At 39.6% G+C, this 17,539-nt stretch overlaps 1 protein-coding gene across 1 annotated transcript in view; it reads left to right on the top strand.

Annotated features, from left to right (window-relative positions):
- Positions 1 to 1,675: 1,675 nt before the first annotated feature.
- Positions 1,676 to 17,539, top strand: part of LOC136873670 (ubiquitin-conjugating enzyme E2 R2) — a 217,034-nt gene continuing 201,170 nt past the window's right edge. The window contains exon 1 of the mRNA XM_067146771.2: positions 1,676 to 2,278. Within this exon, the coding sequence (XP_067002872.1) occupies positions 2,102 to 2,278 (177 nt within the window). The 5' untranslated portion in view covers positions 1,676 to 2,101. The remainder of the gene's footprint in view (positions 2,279 to 17,539) is intronic.

A 17,539-nucleotide genomic window follows, 5' to 3' on the forward strand; every position in this document is an offset into this window, starting at 1 on the left:
AATAATAATGGTGCATGGAATCTGTATAGGCATGGTGGTGACCTAATGAGGATAAAATGAATGGCGAAGATATCATAAACACCCAGTCCGCAAGCCAGGGGAATTACCAGTAATTGGGGGTTGATTCTGAAAATTGAACTGGGCTATCGGACCAAAGGCAAGCATTCTATCCAATAAGCAACAAAGCCGGACTGTTATTAGCGAAACCTTATGCTACCATCTCCATTGATCAGGTGTTGGGTATTGGCAGTGGCATAGTCCATGGAAGTAGCTTGTGAAACAGCTTAGACCACACAGTAGGCTTCTCCGTTGGCTATTGGCTGCAGTTCAAAACCAACCATCGATAAGGGGTTACCTAAGTCTAGTGGTATCCCAAATCTTGATCCCAGCATGCGCCACTGGGGCTGTGTTTCCGGAAACCTTTCGTAAACCTATTTCCATTGCATGTTTTACTATATTCAATGTTATTCTTTGGGGTATTACACTTCGTACGTATCTACTGCATATTATAACAGTTATATCTAACCAATCGTCACAGTTGTCTTATTCCCCTGGTCAGTGTCAATGTGACAGTGTCGTACAGTAATTATAATGTTATAAGTGTTTCAGTAACGTAGTGTGGTACATTAATATAATGTAGTGAAGTAATTCAGTGTGGTAGTGTTATAAGTTGTTGGTCGGTGTTTCGATCACGTGTACCTTCTACTGTCTGGGAACTTTTTCTTCAGTACAGGAATTACGAAGTAGTGTGACATTACCGACGATACCAATATTTATGCTAATGCGGACTGTATATCCTAAGTAGGATCACAGTCGTTAACTCGTTACCATAAGGGTTATAGCCCTGACCTTCCCCCAGCATCGTCAAATAATACTGTACCATTCCTTTATAAGTACACCTTTTAACAGTTGAAAATATGAAGAAGTGCTTCTTCTCAATACCGGTATACTTTATTCCTTAGAGAAACTGAGATAAAAAATCACCTGACTCTTCCATTTTGTTATAGCCTAGCGAAGGGTAGATGTTGTTATTTTTCTTCTTGAAATAACGAGTTTTAAGCATTGTCCAATTTGTAACGAGTTTATAACGGTTAGTATACAGCCATTATATATAAACAATTAAGTACGGTATCGCTCTTCCTCGCGTGTTAAGCTGTAGCGATTAGTACGGTAACGCGCCTTTTCTGTATATACAAGCACGGCAAGTAGAAGGATAGTCCATAAGTTGACCACACCCATCAATGCTTAATCACAAAATTGTGTGTATTCATGAGATATTCCTTAATATTTCCAGTTATTGTTTTAGTTACGGTATTGCAAAGAAAGATTTCTCAGAACATAGCCATATTTCTTATTACATTGTATGAATTCACTGTACTTCTAGTGTGTTAAAATTGGTACCGTATTTTAAGAAATACAATAACTATATTTCTTCTGGTATCAAGCCGTTGTTACAATAATTATTTGTACTATAGTCTGCGTTCTCCTCTAAAGTGATTTAAAAAAAGATCATTGCATCTATTTTTAAGTTATTTTGTAATAAATCGTAGTGGAACGCGGATTCTTTTGTTTGGAAAGTCATATCGATACTTATGCCAAGGCGCGTGTAAAGGTTTCGATCATGGTCTCGCTCATGGTCTCGATTTTCGCTTAAGTAGTTCCACCAATGACCTCTATGCAGCAGTGTTATTCTCGCCGCAGACAACTGCTCGACACCAGTGGCAGTGAGTGGCAGTGCGCATCTGGTGCGCATCACAGCTGTTCAGGTGGCTGTGTGTTTGGCATCCGTGCAGTTTCTCTTTGTTCCTGTGAAATTTTCTTAGTGTATGAAACAATCACATAAAATCGACAAAGTGAAAGGCCTCACCAGAATTCTAGAGAAGTAAGCAACAGGAGCGTCAGTGAACTTAAACGAAGAAATTGAGACCGAAGAAAGTTGAATTTCATAACAAAGGGTAGGTGAGCCGAACGAGGCTTTGCCATCTTTCCATTCTTGGAACGAGTGTTATCAAACGTAGCAACACGAATTAGGCTCGTATTATTAGGCGAAGAGAGAGACTTAGAAAATATATTGTCTTAAAACGAAGATTTTATACTTACAATGGCTCAACAGCCTACCAGTAGTGCCCTTCGTGCTCTTGCATTAGAGTATAAGAGTTTACAAGAAGAACCAGTTGAAGGATTTCGTGTGAAACTTGTTAATGAGGACAATTTATTCGAGTGGGAAGTTGCGATATTTGGTCCACCCGAGACCTTGTACCAAGGAGGCTATTTTAAGGTAAGTGGGAGATGATAATTCTCCTTGGTGTGGAATGAATGTTTTTGTCCTATCCATTTAAATGTCATTGGTCGTAGAGAACATTTTTTGGGGTATACGCCTTCGTACTGTTAGTGTAGGTGAAAGACATCCGTTCGCCTTCTGAATTATACATGCTGTATATGACGTACACTCTGCTTCCAGAGGACCATTGTTTTGGTGAGGTTATTATTGCATGTGAACGAATTTTCGAGGATTAGCATTTATGGTCTTAACATTGATCTTGATAGTCACAACTGTAGAAACGTTTTTCAGGAAAGCTTTTCATTTAAAAAAACGCTTAGATAATGTTGAAGAAAATAAAGGCCATTTAAAGATAAAACTGCATTGTTTGGAATCGTGGTTGAAAAAAGTTTCTTATAGACCTATACCACTTCTTTCACATTGATATTATATGGTAGAAAAAGTCCAGTTGTGCTTTACATATTAATGTACTGGTGCTGTGAAAGATTTAATGTAGGCCTATTTGAAAGATTGAATGAAATTGAAAAATAACGATCATGGTAAAATATTAATCATACTTGCTCACAGATGTATTAAATCTGATCAATATTATTACAAAATGCATTGTTCCTAAGAGTCGGTTTAGAACTGGACAGACTAAGCTCACTCGCTCCTTCATACATACCAGGACCTACTAAACAACTCCCCTCCAACATGTGTATTGCCATTCTCCAATATCTTGCCCTCTTCAAATTAGATGGTGACTAGAAACCAATCCATCATTCGTAGGCTAACACTTGTGTTTCAATGAAAAGTGATTCTTGAAATAGTTGCGATTGTGCCTGAAACTTCCTTATCGGTGATACTCCCTGTAGTAACTTAGAAACTACAATTACATTGCGAGTTTGTAAGATCACATCTCAGTTTCTTTGTGATATTGATTTGCTTTGGATCAAGCGTTTAAGGAAGAGATTGAGTAGGAGAAAACTATGTTATATCTATATAGCCTACATATTTCGTAAGATTTTCATCTCGATTTACGTCAGTTATGTGCTTTTTTTTTAAAAGTTGTTTAGATATAAACAGCATGAGCAGTGGGGCCTAAGTCTTTCTCTACATGCAGGTTGAGTGGCTCAGACAGTTGGGGCGCTGGCTTTCTGACCCCAACTTGGCAAGTTCCATCCTGGCTCAGCCCGGGGGTATTTGAAGGTGCTCAAATACGTCAGCCTACAAAAGAACTGCAGGACAAAATTCGGGACCTCGGCATCTCCAAAAACTGTCAAATGTAGGCCTAGTTTGTGGGATGTAAAAACCAGTAACATTATTACTTTTCAATACTTTATGAAGAATCTCAACAGTGGGCTTAAAACTGGATTACTTGTACCTTCAGCATTTATCTCGAGCATGACATTGGTAACTTCTGCTTGCACAATACTGTCAATTTTCTCCCCGTTATCTGTGTAGATTTTTAGAAGTGTAGGCCAATCTTTAATGTAAGCATCCAGACAATCAACTGTTCCAACAGGTTTCAGCTGGCATGATAGGTTCTGGGGCATCTGATTGTTTGTAGTAAGCGTTTGCAAAATGGTTGTTTAAAAAGTATTTTAACACCACTGAAATTATGTTCCTTCAGGCTTGGAAACTGACAGTTATTAGCTAAGAGATTCAGAAGATGTGTTGGACAGCCGTAAGTTATCATGTTAACACCACTGACTATATTCAGCTGCGCGCGGAACAACTGTCGTTTGTTTACATGCTCGCGGCCTTCTCTGAAAGGATGCTGTCAAGCTGCCAACCTCTCTACTTAGGAATTAATGAGTGAGTGGTGCTTCGATACTCAGTGGTGGTGGTATAAGTTGACACAGCCCAAAGTTTATAACATTGTAAGGAAGTGAAAATGATGCAAATCTTACTTGGCATTCCTTTTAGAGGAGAGATGTGTTCATTGCGATATCTAGGAACCGACCATCCCGCCCCCAGAGGTACTTTTATAACCTAATAAAGAGCACCCACCATCGTCCATGGCTGAAGTAGCTACTTGCATTCCTGTTGGCCAACGTAACATGGCACGTGATCTCATTCCCATCAATTATGATGATCATAATCCGTTACCAATCCCAGCAGTATAAAAGCGCCCCTTTCCTTGTGTCTATATCACAGGTCTTGTCGAGATCCAATCGTAACCATCCGCACGGCAAGAACCAGTCCAGACCAATCTTGTTTCCGCACAAAACTAGAGGCCTAAGGCTGCTTCGTGGCTTCTAACCTGGGAGCTTACTCCCCTTGACCCCCTTTGCTTGTCCCTATATCAGTGGTGTTGTCCAGGTCCTATCCTAACCGTCCACACAGCAAGAACCAGTCCAGACCAAAGGTGTAACAATAACCACCACCACCACTACGTATCGAAGCACCACTCACTCATTAGTTCCTAAGTAGAGAGGTTGGCAGCTTGACAACATCCTTCCAGAGAAGGCCACGAGCATGTAAACAAACGACAGTCGTTCCGCGCGCAGCTGAATATAGCGAGTGTTGGGCTGCAAGGGGTCAACTATTGATTCATGTTTTTCAAGGCTAGATGCGTTATGAATCACAAGTGAGTGCACATAACATTCCAACTTTTCTCCACATTTCTTGATGCTACTAGATACCATCTCTGCCAGGTATTCTGATGTGTGTGGCAGATTTCCTGATGTATCCACCAATTACACTGCCTGACATCAAAATTGAAGGTCCCAGAAGGGGAGGAAGAAACAAAATGAAACTTCACATGTTGAGAGGGAATGTGATGTTCTTTCAGTTATTACAAAATCAAATTTAATAAGAACTTGGCAGTAGGCCTACAAGCCCACTTATGATGTAGCACTCCCTCTGGCCTGGATATGTATGCACCGATTCAGTTGAGAAAGGTGTCATAAAGCCGTTGTATCCTCTCCTGAGGCAAGCTGACCCACATTTGTTGTAACTGGTCCTTGATATGTGAATGCTGGCACTGGGACGGAATTGACGTCCGAGCTGATCCCACACCTGTTCTGTGGGGATCTTGCTGACCACGGGAGCACTTCAGCATTGTGTAGACTGTTTATAGAGATAGGTACCAAGTGTGGACGAGCATTGTCCTGTTGAAAAATGGGACCGTGATACTTTGCATGAGAGATAACACACGGGGATGCAGGATGTCCGTGACGTACCGTTGTGATGTCTGAGTTCCCTCGATCACTACCAGCCATGACCTGAAGTCATACCCAATGGCTCCCTACATTATGATGGTAGGAGTAATACTTCTGTGCCTCTCCAAAACATTGGAAGAATAGGACCTCTCCCAAAGTCGCTGCCATACTTGCAGACGATGGTCATCCGGGGTCGTGCAGGGCTGCAGTTCATCGCTGAACACAGTGTGATGCAATTCATCAGCAGTCCATGCTTCCTGGTCATGGCATGACTCCAAACACAGCTGTTTGTGTTGTGGTGTTAACGGCAGCTTATGCATAGGACAGTAATTCCCTTGTCCAGCTGCAGCTAGTTAACGGCACCCTAAGCATGGGACGGTAATTCCCTTGTCCGGCTGCAGCTAATCTCCGACCATTGGTGCGGGATGACACAGAATGTTGCAGGGAGTCCATTATTTGTTCTCGGATGGCACGCGCAGATGTGAAGGAGTTACGATGGGCTTGGTGCACAATATGGCGATTGACATTGTGGGAGTCAGATGTACGGTAGTCGACTTTGACGATGAGTATGCTTGCCCTCACGTTCACGTGCAGTCCAACATCGGCCCACTATCGCATCCGCACACTCCACAAATCTGGGTACGGTATTGCATGATTCGACCATCCGGCCAAATGGAGACCGTCAAGTGTTTATAATGCTGCCTCACACGAGTATGTGGCATCTCTGTGTCCTTCAGTTATCACTCAACATCTGACGATATTCATGCCCTTTATATACCCTACCAGGCCTGGTAGCAACACTAATGCACTCGGGTGGCCTTTCTACCTGTCATAGAGAATTGCTACTCTATAATCATTTACATACCTGTCGATGGTTACATTGACATCCGATAATTTCTTCTGGGGGCTTCAATTTTTTTGTTAGGCGGTGTAAGTATCTCATGTTGCTGCTGTTACATTTAGTCACTCGACTGGTTCATTATGTACATTTGGCCATCCATAGATTCCTACTTTATTGCCTAACACTGAAGAATTTGGTTTTTCTTTTCCCTCCATTGTAAAGTGTCCAGTAAAGAACCTCCAATTTTTTGCTGTTGCCCAGTAAAGAATCTCAAATTTTTTTCTGTTTGGAGGATTATAACTGGAATGTAGTTGTTACATTAGCTTGAGCAATTGAGGGTGTTCCACACTGCAAACTGAAGTTTTTTAGTGTATGGGTTTTAGTGCAGAGGACATGTTTGGCTCGTCTGGTACAGGTCTTTCGACTTAACGCTCACAGGCAAGTTGCACATCCGGTGTGAGATGGTTATAATGAAGTGGGTAGAGGGTGAAACCCAGTGTCGGCACATAACCTGCACCTGTCGACTAACGCAAAGGCATATGCTCAAGGCGTAACGTCTTCATCAGACTGACAAATGATCATGGCCACCGGGTGGACTGCAAAACTGTGTAAATGGTCGGAAATACATGTCAAGCAGTTTGGAAAGTACTTTCCCTTAAGACGTGGTTTTCACAACAAACAAATCAGTAAAGATGAAGTTACTTTCTTTTCCTTGCTTGAGAGTTGCTCTGGTAATATTCCAGTACTTGTTGATACACCTCTTCTAAGCCAGATAGTGCCTGAAAACAATTAAAGAAAAATAGTATGTTTATATTTTTTAGAGCAGTTATTTAAAGGATGATAAAACACTTCTTAATTTCTATTGTTAACATTTGTTGACAGATTTGTTGTTCAGATTTGAGCAAAAGACCCAAAATGGCAAGTTATGACATTTAAATAGGACTTAATAAAAATAAAAGAAATTTCTGTTGAATATTCCTAGTACCTTGCTTTTCAGGCTGCTAGTATTTTTCTGTTAAAAAAATGTATTGATACAAATTAAGCAAAAGTAAAATTACTAAGCGAGTTGGCTGTGCGGTTAGGGGCCCACAACTGTGAGCTTGCATTTGGAAGATAGTGGGTTTGAATTCCACTGTCGGCAGCCCTGAAGATGGCTTTCTGTGGTTTCCCATTTTCACACCAGGTACCTTATTTAAGGCCACGTCCACATCTTCCCACTCCTAGCCCTTTCTGTCCCATCGTCGCCAAAAGACCTATCTGCATCGGTAAAGGCAATTGTAAAAAAAAAAAAAAAAAAGTAAAATTATTGAAGATTTTGAAAAGGGGATGTTGGCACTTCAGATTAAATTGTGTGAAAACTGAACAATGAACTATTAGTGCTAAAATAATAGATCAAAAATGAATATCATACCTTCATCATCACTGTTGGCTTCTTGATATCCTTTGATTGTTTAAATTTAAAATAGACTTTATTTTCCAGTTGTATTAGAATTTGAAAATAGTAGAAGTAACAGAAATAAAAATATAAAACAAACAATGGTTTAAAAAAACACTTCATTTAAACCATGACTTAAACCAGCCAACCTTGTTTGAAACTCTATTTAAAAAAAAAATTGATATCAAATTCGGAACCTTATGTACAGGTTGCTGAGTGGAAGAAAAAAAAGTACATTAATTGAACCTTCTCTACAGGTTGCTGAGTGAAAAGGAAAAGTACATTCATTTTCATTAATGTATTTCTTTAGATTCCACAAACGTATGCACAGTCCATTTATGGATGTGACAGTATTGGAGCTGCTGAGGTCTGAGCGGTGCTGAGTAATGACTAGACATCGGGTCCGTAAAACCCTATCAAGCCTATAACAGTTATCGGTATTATGTACCTTCAATCACAGTAAATTAAATTTTATAGGCCTAGTCCATATACCCATCTATTTCAACGTTACAACTTATTTTTGCCTTTCTTAGCCTCTTAAGAACTTTTTTTGCTTTAAATCTGATATTTCATAAAATAAACACCTTTTTTGCTTTAGATCTGATATTATATAATTACGTTTTCACTGTAAGTTGCATCTAAGATTATAGACGTGAGCCAAGCAGCAATATGTTTAATTTATTATAGGCCTATTTATTCAGTTTTTCACAGTACACATCTAAGATAAAGATACAAGCCCAGCAGGTGAGAGGGCAGGTGTGAGGGTTGCGGAACAAGTCTGGAACCGGGAATTGGCGGGTTTTATCGTTATCCCCATTACTTGTTCTCCATATGCACTACACTGAATAGTAGGAAAAGTTAGTTACCAGAAGTGAATGATTTAATTTCTTCAGTAAAGGAAGTATTTTCAAAGTACTAGAGTTACTACTCTTAAAGAAAGGTTTCTATATCTGCCCCTATCCAGCAACACCTATTTTAATAACAAAGTGGAATACATGGTTACAGTCTGTTCAGTATTACAGTGAGAATATCCATTGTATTCGAAACATTGTCAGCATTACAAGTTGTCCATTTCTTGACCGTATCGATGAGTATAATCAAGAAGTAAGTATAAATAACCACCTAGGCCTAATCGATACTTTATTATTGCCTCAGGCAAAATTGAATATAAATAAACACTTACAGGACATGTTTTGACCACTTAGTGGTCCTGTTCAGCTGTATAAAGAAAGAATTGAGAAGAAAAAATATTAGGACAATAAACACAAATAAAAGTTCTTTGGAGACTCCTTTGTTAAAAAATGGAGGTCATCAGAACAGGACATCTTGCCTCTCGTTCTTGTTTGGCGCTGTCTGGAGGGTCTGTCTTTGAGCGTGACCTGGTGAAGTAACGATGTGATACAGTCTGACAGTTCATGCAAAGCTCTGGAGAGAAGGGAAGTAGAGTTTTGTCTTCATCTAAAATAACATGTGAGGGAAGAGGGAGATTGGGCTGTGCTTCTGCGACGTCGTGTTTGATTATATCTCTTGTTCATCTAGTCTGTTTCATGTTTACCCATTCCAAGTATTTACTAATATTCTCGTATAAGATGTTTTTTTGCTCGTTGTTTTTTTAAGATTCTCTTCACCATTTTCTGATTTATCAAGAGCGATGTGGATGGTTTCCAGGTTGTTCATTAGATTTCCTTTATTTATCGTTCAGATAAATTGAAGGTTTTGGTTGAAGTTCTTTATTTCAGAGATAAGCTTTTTCTCGAGTGCTAGCATCGCTAATTAGTGTTGGCTACTGAATGCATGATTCGAAGCAGTGTATCGATTCATTCAAGTGTCCGAGTGAATTGATTCACAGGAACGGCGAGCTCACGGCACACGATTCAGCTTACTCCCAGCGGACAGTGCTGAGTGGCGCACTCACTGGACGTTGACGGGGAGGCCGAGCTCCCGCTGCAGCGAGACGGTGAATCATGGCACATCGAAAGAATCGTGAACGAGCGCAGCTCAGTGAGACACATGATACACAGGCTCCTTATCGGCTCACTGGACACGCGGAGAGCCAAGCTTCCGCTGCAGCGAGACATACAGTGAGCCACGGCACACCGAAAGAATCGTGAATGAGCCGGCTCAGTGAGACACAAGATACGCACGGCTCCTTATCGGCTCACTGCAGCGAGACGTACAGTGAGCCACGCTACACTGAAATAATCGTATGTTATAATGGACTCTCGAGCTCAGCTCATTTGAAAATAATACCCATTTGCATTCACTGTCCTCTTCTTACAGGGAGGTTTAAATAATAGATGGATTTATTTGCAGTGTTAAAAGGGTAGTCACAACATAATTCTGAAGTAGCTAGTAAGTAGGTAGGCTATTAGGTTATACTATTTATTAGTTTAATGAATCTTAGTGTTATAACTTAGTTGACTTTTGACAATTAAACTTGACTCTAGCCTGCCCTATGACTATGAGTCATGCTCATGACCACTCAAAAGTACCTGTTTTATATTGGGAAGAACGGCTCAGTATTCTCTCAGTTAATATGTCACATCGTTGCACAAGACTTCAATCATATGTGGACAGACGCAATAACAGTTTGTTGAATCAGAAAATCAGCGGGCTAGTGTACATCTCGGGTAGCCTATACAAAATATGACGATTTAAAAACATCCTCAGCTGATAGAAAAATACATATTTTCAAAAATGACTGAGCGAGTTGTCGTGCGGTTAATATCGCGTGGCTATGCGCTTGCATTCGGGGGATGGTGGGTTCGAGTCCCACCGTCGGCAGCCGTTAAGATGTTTTTCCGTAGTTTCCCATTTTCACACCAGGAAATGCTGGGACTGTCCCTTAATTCAGGCATGGCTGCTACCTTCCTGATCCTAACCTTTCCCACCCTGCGTCGCCGGAAACCTTCGATGTATTAGAGTAACTAGCATTTTTTCTAAGAAAGGAGTTCATAGTATGAAGACCAGATGGCAGCTGCGAGCACTGAATGCTGTTGCTGCTGTCTTACCAGCACATACTACACAGATGCAGTAGGAGTGGTGACCAATGAGGCGTGAATCGGATCACTGTATCGATTCAGTAACGTGAACGGAATCAAATGAATCGATTCAGTAAAATGAATCGAATGTCCCATCACTATCGCTAATGCATTAAACCATTCCTGACACATATTATTTCAAAGGAATGTTTTAATCCTTCTAAGACTCGAAAAGCATTTTTCCTGTTATGAAGTCGTCATTGGAATCTTAATCAAAATCCTGAGCAATTTTTTTTATATGGGCGAAGGTATCTTGCAGTTTGTTCTTCAGGAACAGTTGAAGCAAAGGAACTGCACAATCAGTTTCTCTGAAATCAGTTCTTTCATACAGAATGTTAAGCTCAGTCATTAGTCTATTCTTATCTGGGAGTCTGTATACATCACACACGGTGTTAACTCCTTTTACAGGGAACTGTTTTGAATAATCCAATAAATTTACAACCTCTAAGTAAGAAACAGGCTCAAATCTACAACCTAACCCTTCAGTGATTCGATCACAAACACCTGAGCATCAGCCGTTGTGTAGGATTCCTTTCTACGTCTTTTGCTTTGTGGCATTTCTTAAGAAACTTCATTTGCTATTTTATAGACTGAATCCCTGATTGAAGCAACATTCTTCGTAAAAATGCCAACAGCATTTCCTATTTTGATTGCATCTGATGATCTTGCTTATATCTGGGAGTACAAAATATCCACATGAGGCATTATTCTGCGAAAGAAGGACATGCAAAATAAGAACTCTTCATCTTCCAAATTGTGTCCGAGTCCACGTGCTTCTTGAACTGTCCTTACAGATTTCGACTTTCCCAGTTTCTGAAAGCGTTGCAACAAAGCATCTTTGTTTTCATACACGACATTGATGGTTCTAGACTAGCAGTTCCATCTTGTTGATGAACATCCTGGAATTCATCATGCTACCACTGTCTTCAAAGCTGCCAGACATTGAGGAGATCTGGAAAAGAATACAGGAAATGCAGATAGGCAGCAGAAAAATTTGTGCACAGTTTGATTTTGACAGGCCGCGTGTTCCAATACGAGGTTGAACTGGTGGGCGTACCAGTGAATATAATTGGCTAGGGGATAGTGAGCTTTGATTTTCCTTTGAACTTCACCTCTTTCACCAGTCATCACAGATGCTCCATCATAAGTTTGGGCGATAATTTTCTCTGGATATAACACGAAAAATACTATTGACCTTCTGCAGTATGCACTCGCATATTGTGTCTGCAGTTTGTTCTCCTGGATTAAAGAATCCCTAAAATCTTTCAAGTAGTTGGCCATTTAACATGTATCTGAACACAATTGCCAACTGTAGCTCTTCAGAGACGTCGGTAGTTTCATCTACCATGATAGCAGTGTATTTAGTGTTGTGTATTTTCTCCAGTATCTTTTCACGGCAGACTTCCAGCATACAGTTAGCAATTCATTCTTGATGGTTTTTGAAGTGCCCTTAAATATCTTATTGTATTCTGTGTGTTCCTTAATGGCTCTGTCTAAACTGCTTATGAAAACAACTATTCCCAAGTACACTCCTGGATGTTCATATCCTGCGGACTCATGACCAGGCAAAGCAAGTTCAAATGCCCCACAAAATTTTATACAATCAATTATTTAGACAAAGTATACCTATTCTTCTCTATTTCTGCCTTATGTATCTGCAAAGTGTCGTGATGTGCCCTACTAAGTTGTGTTGCAATATTCACATTTCCTTGAGCACTCAGGTCCACTGCATTATTGATGTGTTTTCTGTTCGACGAATGCTTCTTCATGTAGTCATTTAAATGCCCCAGATCCTTCACACCTTTCGTATTCCAGATATCATTATTTCCAAATAGGACTCAAGGAAACAAAAGAAAGCATTTCTTAAATCACAGCCATATGTCCAACTGTTATTGTCATAAACTTTACAGTTGAAATTCTTGATGTAACTGAAATTTTTCCCTCTTGAAGCCTTTGGAGTTAAATTTAAGCTTGGAGTGGGACGACCTGTAATTTTTATGTTCACCTTTTCTTCTAATGTTCTCCTTGAAAATGGTTCTTTCATCAAACTGTCCACACTCTACTTGCTGTATGCTCACTTCCCAACTTACATCAGAGCAAATAGAATCGTGGGAATATAGATCCTCGGTAAGAACACTAGTTTAATTTCACTGTATATACACTGCAGTGGATAAACAATTGTATAAATCTCCATATGAACTAACAAAATAATAGAAAAATGCGCACGAGCAATATAACCGCAAGATAAAAATCTTTTACCAGCATAAATTACATTCTAATGCGGGATAACATTTAGCGTCAGTCCAAGATTCTTTGACTCACCTACGAATTCCGTATTTTCGACACAAAAGGAGGATGTATATTTTAATAAGTATTGGTTGGTTCTTTTAATAACAGCATTATGTTTGCGATAGATTGCTCCCACTTACGCTTTACCTATGAGCCCAGACGATGCTTCTCTCTAGTGGCAGAATCGCTTACCACGTTCAACATCAGGATAGCAGAAGGCGCTGGGCAGTTCTGACCCCTTACAGGATGGAAAGTAACTATAGACGGGATCAGTGAAAGTTGATCACGGTTTATTGTATAGGCATACTCTACCGGCTGCGGGCTGTGTTGCAATCTTGGCTGCGCCTGCATATTGCTTCCTTCAGGCTACAGGCTGGAGCTCATTTCCCCATTAGTATGAGCCAAGTTCACCTGGAGAACAGAGCTAGGTGTTCGATAGATCTCATCGTGATTTTCACAAAAAACAAATTTGTAACATACTCAAAACAAAGAAAAGGCACCAGGATAATTGTAGGCTACTGAATATAAATAATTCCTTACAGTTCCAAAATACGTGCTGGAGCCTGGCAGCACGTATTGACCAGCCGCCACTGGTTGCTTTAATTAGCCATTTGCCACTTCTAGTGATTGCATCTCAACTACTGTAGATTTAATTTGCTGTACATTCATGCTACATTATGATGACTTGCATGCTGTACTTTAAGTAGCTTACAGTATTAAAAAAAAACTATTTTATTTCTACGGTTAGACTTATACTGTAGTATGGCTTCAGATGTATTTCATTAATTTATGCCTATTTTTAAAACAACCTATTTTACACATTTTCCCCACCTATAAATAGGTGCTTAAAACTTCTTTTTATGCGACCTAAAGATCTATGTATGGAGTACAACTAGTACATGTGGATGTTGTTACATTAGCTACTCATGCTACAACAGCATTGAAGAACGCAAAGGCAAGCTTCCACTAATTCGGCTACTGTTATCGGTACTAAAACGACTATATAATAATAATAATAAATCTATAATTAAAAATTATGGGAAAATGTATTTGCTCACATAATTAATGTGAAATCTGGCACTGCATGCTCGCTGCAAGTTGAGGAAAGTTTGGTGTATAACTGGAACAGGCTACTCTTAATGCGTCATCCAGGTGTGAGTCTGTCAGGCAGGATCGGTATTTGTTTTTTATTATGTTCATAGTTGAAAACGCGACTTCGCAAAGATAGGTTGAACCAAAACAAGATTGCATCTTCAGAGCAATACTGCGGCTAATGGGATATTTTTTTACTGTCCACCAGAGTCCAGAAATTGCCACATGTTGCGTTGGAGGATTTCAAAGAAAGGTCTGACTGAAGGCTTAAAATTTCCATTTCTAATTCTTCAGCATTATAATTTCCTAATATTTCACACACCCGCCCTCCAAGCTCATAAACGTCAACAGAAGCGAAGGGATTATTGACAAACATGATCACTGGTTGAAGCATTGAAAACTGGCTAAATCTGCTACCAAATTCGGACCCAAGAATTTCAAGATATTTAGCATGAGATGAAAAATAACGCTTGCCGCCATTTACTGTATCTGCCATAGATTTCAAATTTGGAAAATGGGAAAGGAATTTCTATTTAAATGGACAATCCATGCCTTATGTTTCTTTTCAAATGCATTGACAATACTTATCATACCTGAAATATTATGATCCTTTCCTTGCAATTCGAGATTTAACTCATTTAATTTTGAGGTGATGTCAGCCAAGAATGCTAATTCGATTAGCCAAGATATATCGTGATAATATTTCCCATGATATGATTTCATACAGTCTCGAATCTCATCCAACAGGCTGCAAAACCGTTCGAGTGTTTTCCCCCTACTAAGCCACCTTACGTCTGCATGAAGGATGCATACTCCGAATCTGACATACTTAAAACATTTCTGAACAATCGATGACGAGTAGATGACGATCTTATATAATTCACGACATGAGTTACAATTTTCATGACATGATCCAACTTTAAAATGTTGGAAATGATTCATCCTTAGCGCAAAGAGAAAGAAATCCATTATTTCTACCAGTCATAGACGGTGCCCTATCTGTTGTTATAGCGACAAGCTTTGACATGGGTAAGTTACTCTCTTTCGTGAATTTAACGAAAGCATTAAATATTTCGTCTCCCCTAGTACGTCCATGAAGTGGCAATAGCTTGACAAATTCCTCCTTTACTGTAAAATCATTAAAAACCATTCTAGCAAATACACACAACTCAGCAGTGTCAGACATATCAGCACTTTCATCAAACTGGAGTGAAAAATATTCACACGATTTCAAATCCTGATGTAATTGAGATTCCATATTATTTGAAATCTGTTCAACCCGCCTAGCAACAGTTTGGTGAGACAACTGAAGTCCTTTGATTGAAGATATCAATTCAGATTTATCTTTGTGAGATTCGAACAGAAATTCAGTGGCATTTAGCATAGCTTCTTTCACTACTTCCCCATCACTGAAAGCTTTTTTCCTTTTAGCTAGGACGTAACAAACTTTGTAAGAAGCTATTGTCACGTTACGCGTTTGCTGAACTGGCTTCTTAAACGCACATTGTTGCAGTGCTAATTAAGATTTTAGGTCTTTCACTTTGTGTTTTCTTAGTTCATAATTAACAGGAAATTCACTGTCAAATTTTTTGTGATTAGTCAAAAGATGTCACTGTACATTACTTCTTTTAGGAACAGACACGCTAGCATTACACAATAAACACACAGACTTTCCTTTGTTTTCAATAAAGCAATACAGGTCCTCCCATTCACTGTTAAAGTTATAATTTCTTTGCCTTTTAACCTTGTTAAGAAGAGTTATGTTTAATGAAATATAACTGATTATAAACTGAATAATTTAAAGTTTAAATAGTAATGAAAAAAGTACACGAAACATATTGAATGTACAACTCATCACAACACAAGGCACTCAAAACGTATTCCATAAGCCCTGCATAAGCCCACAAGTAATACTGAATGTTCGTCTTACAAGCTAGGAACTGGGAACATTCCAATTGCAAGACTTTCATAAATCATTTGTTCATTGTTTACGGCACAGCTTTGTTGGGATTAAAGTTACTTTGTGGGCAAATTGGGTGTCTCATTGTCGTCCTGGTGAAACTGTCATGGTAGGTAGTTTATGGCATTGCAGTCAAGTGAATCATAAGGAAGCGGTTCTGTTTGGCAGAATAAATATGCGGCTATATTTGGCTCCATGAGTAGAGAGGGCCTTATATCTGGCGCTAGCCCCCCCCACCACCACCACCACCACCACCACCACCACCACTACCCAGTGAGAGGTTTATGGAGGATTTCCCTTTCTCGCAACTACTTACATGTCGAATAGCTCTCTCTCTGAACCTTTCTTCTATCTCTTCACTAATTGCGGATACGAGTCAGTTAGGACTAGATCACATTTATGGCTTACTCAGAGCTCTTTGTGTATTTGGAGGTACGGATATAACAAATTTCCTGACTTTGAGGATGGTATTTTTAAGATAAAAGTAAGAATATTTATTGAAATGCAAAAGTATTGTTTTCAAATATTAAGTAAAATTTAATTTGGAAATTAATTGCGAAGGGCGCCATAAGAGGGCACCTCGGGCGCCGCGTTGGACAGGGCTGTCATAATGCCTTGTAATGTAAACCTCATTGTGGTGCCGCCACAGAGATTTTGCTGTTCTCCTGTAACTGCATAACCTTCAGTGGTATTTCAAGGATCCAACCTGCTTGTGGGCTGAAGATGTAAACAGCCATGCACAATAATTATTATTACTGTTACCGTGTTTTGGTGGTAGTTATGCATGAAAGAAGGTGCGGGGTGGTGAACGGGTCTCAAGCTACTAAAGTGAAATTAATTTTACAATTTAACAAGGTTATATTTTCTTTTCAAAATTAGGTAACAACAAATAGAACAGGTACTTAGTAGCCGAAACACGATTGACAAATACATTTACATAGGTACCCCATTTGGGGCTTCAAAAGTCAGAAACATAATTCTTGAGCAATGAGCCCAACCTTACAATGAACACCATACAACAAAGGGGCCGAAAACCCCCAAACATGCCAGCAACATCTGCTTCCAATTACATCCAAAAGCCTCCTTGAGGCAGAAACACAATTTTCAAAAAAGGGCAACTTCCCCCTAAAATACAAGCCTATCATAGGCCACTCCGAACTCCACCTTTAAGCCGTCCTCAAAGGACATATACACAGGGGCAAAATACCCAACCTACTGAGGTCTGTTAAATGACAAGAAGATTAATACATGACCTCTAAAATATAATTTGGGAGGAGGCGAACTTGCACTCCTAATACACTTTGCTTAAGACCTACTTGGCCTTAGGCCGTTAGTGCAAGGGCTGATCCCATACTACAGAGGTGACTTAAGAAAATAACAATTTACATTACCTTACGGAAGAATTGGTTGAGAAAATAAGTTCACCTCAAGACAATGTGAGTGGGAGCTCGAGA

Source organism: Anabrus simplex, chromosome 5 (genome assembly GCF_040414725.1).
Source record: "Anabrus simplex isolate iqAnaSimp1 chromosome 5, ASM4041472v1, whole genome shotgun sequence".
In the NCBI taxonomy this organism is placed as follows: domain Eukaryota; kingdom Metazoa; phylum Arthropoda; class Insecta; order Orthoptera; family Tettigoniidae; genus Anabrus; species Anabrus simplex.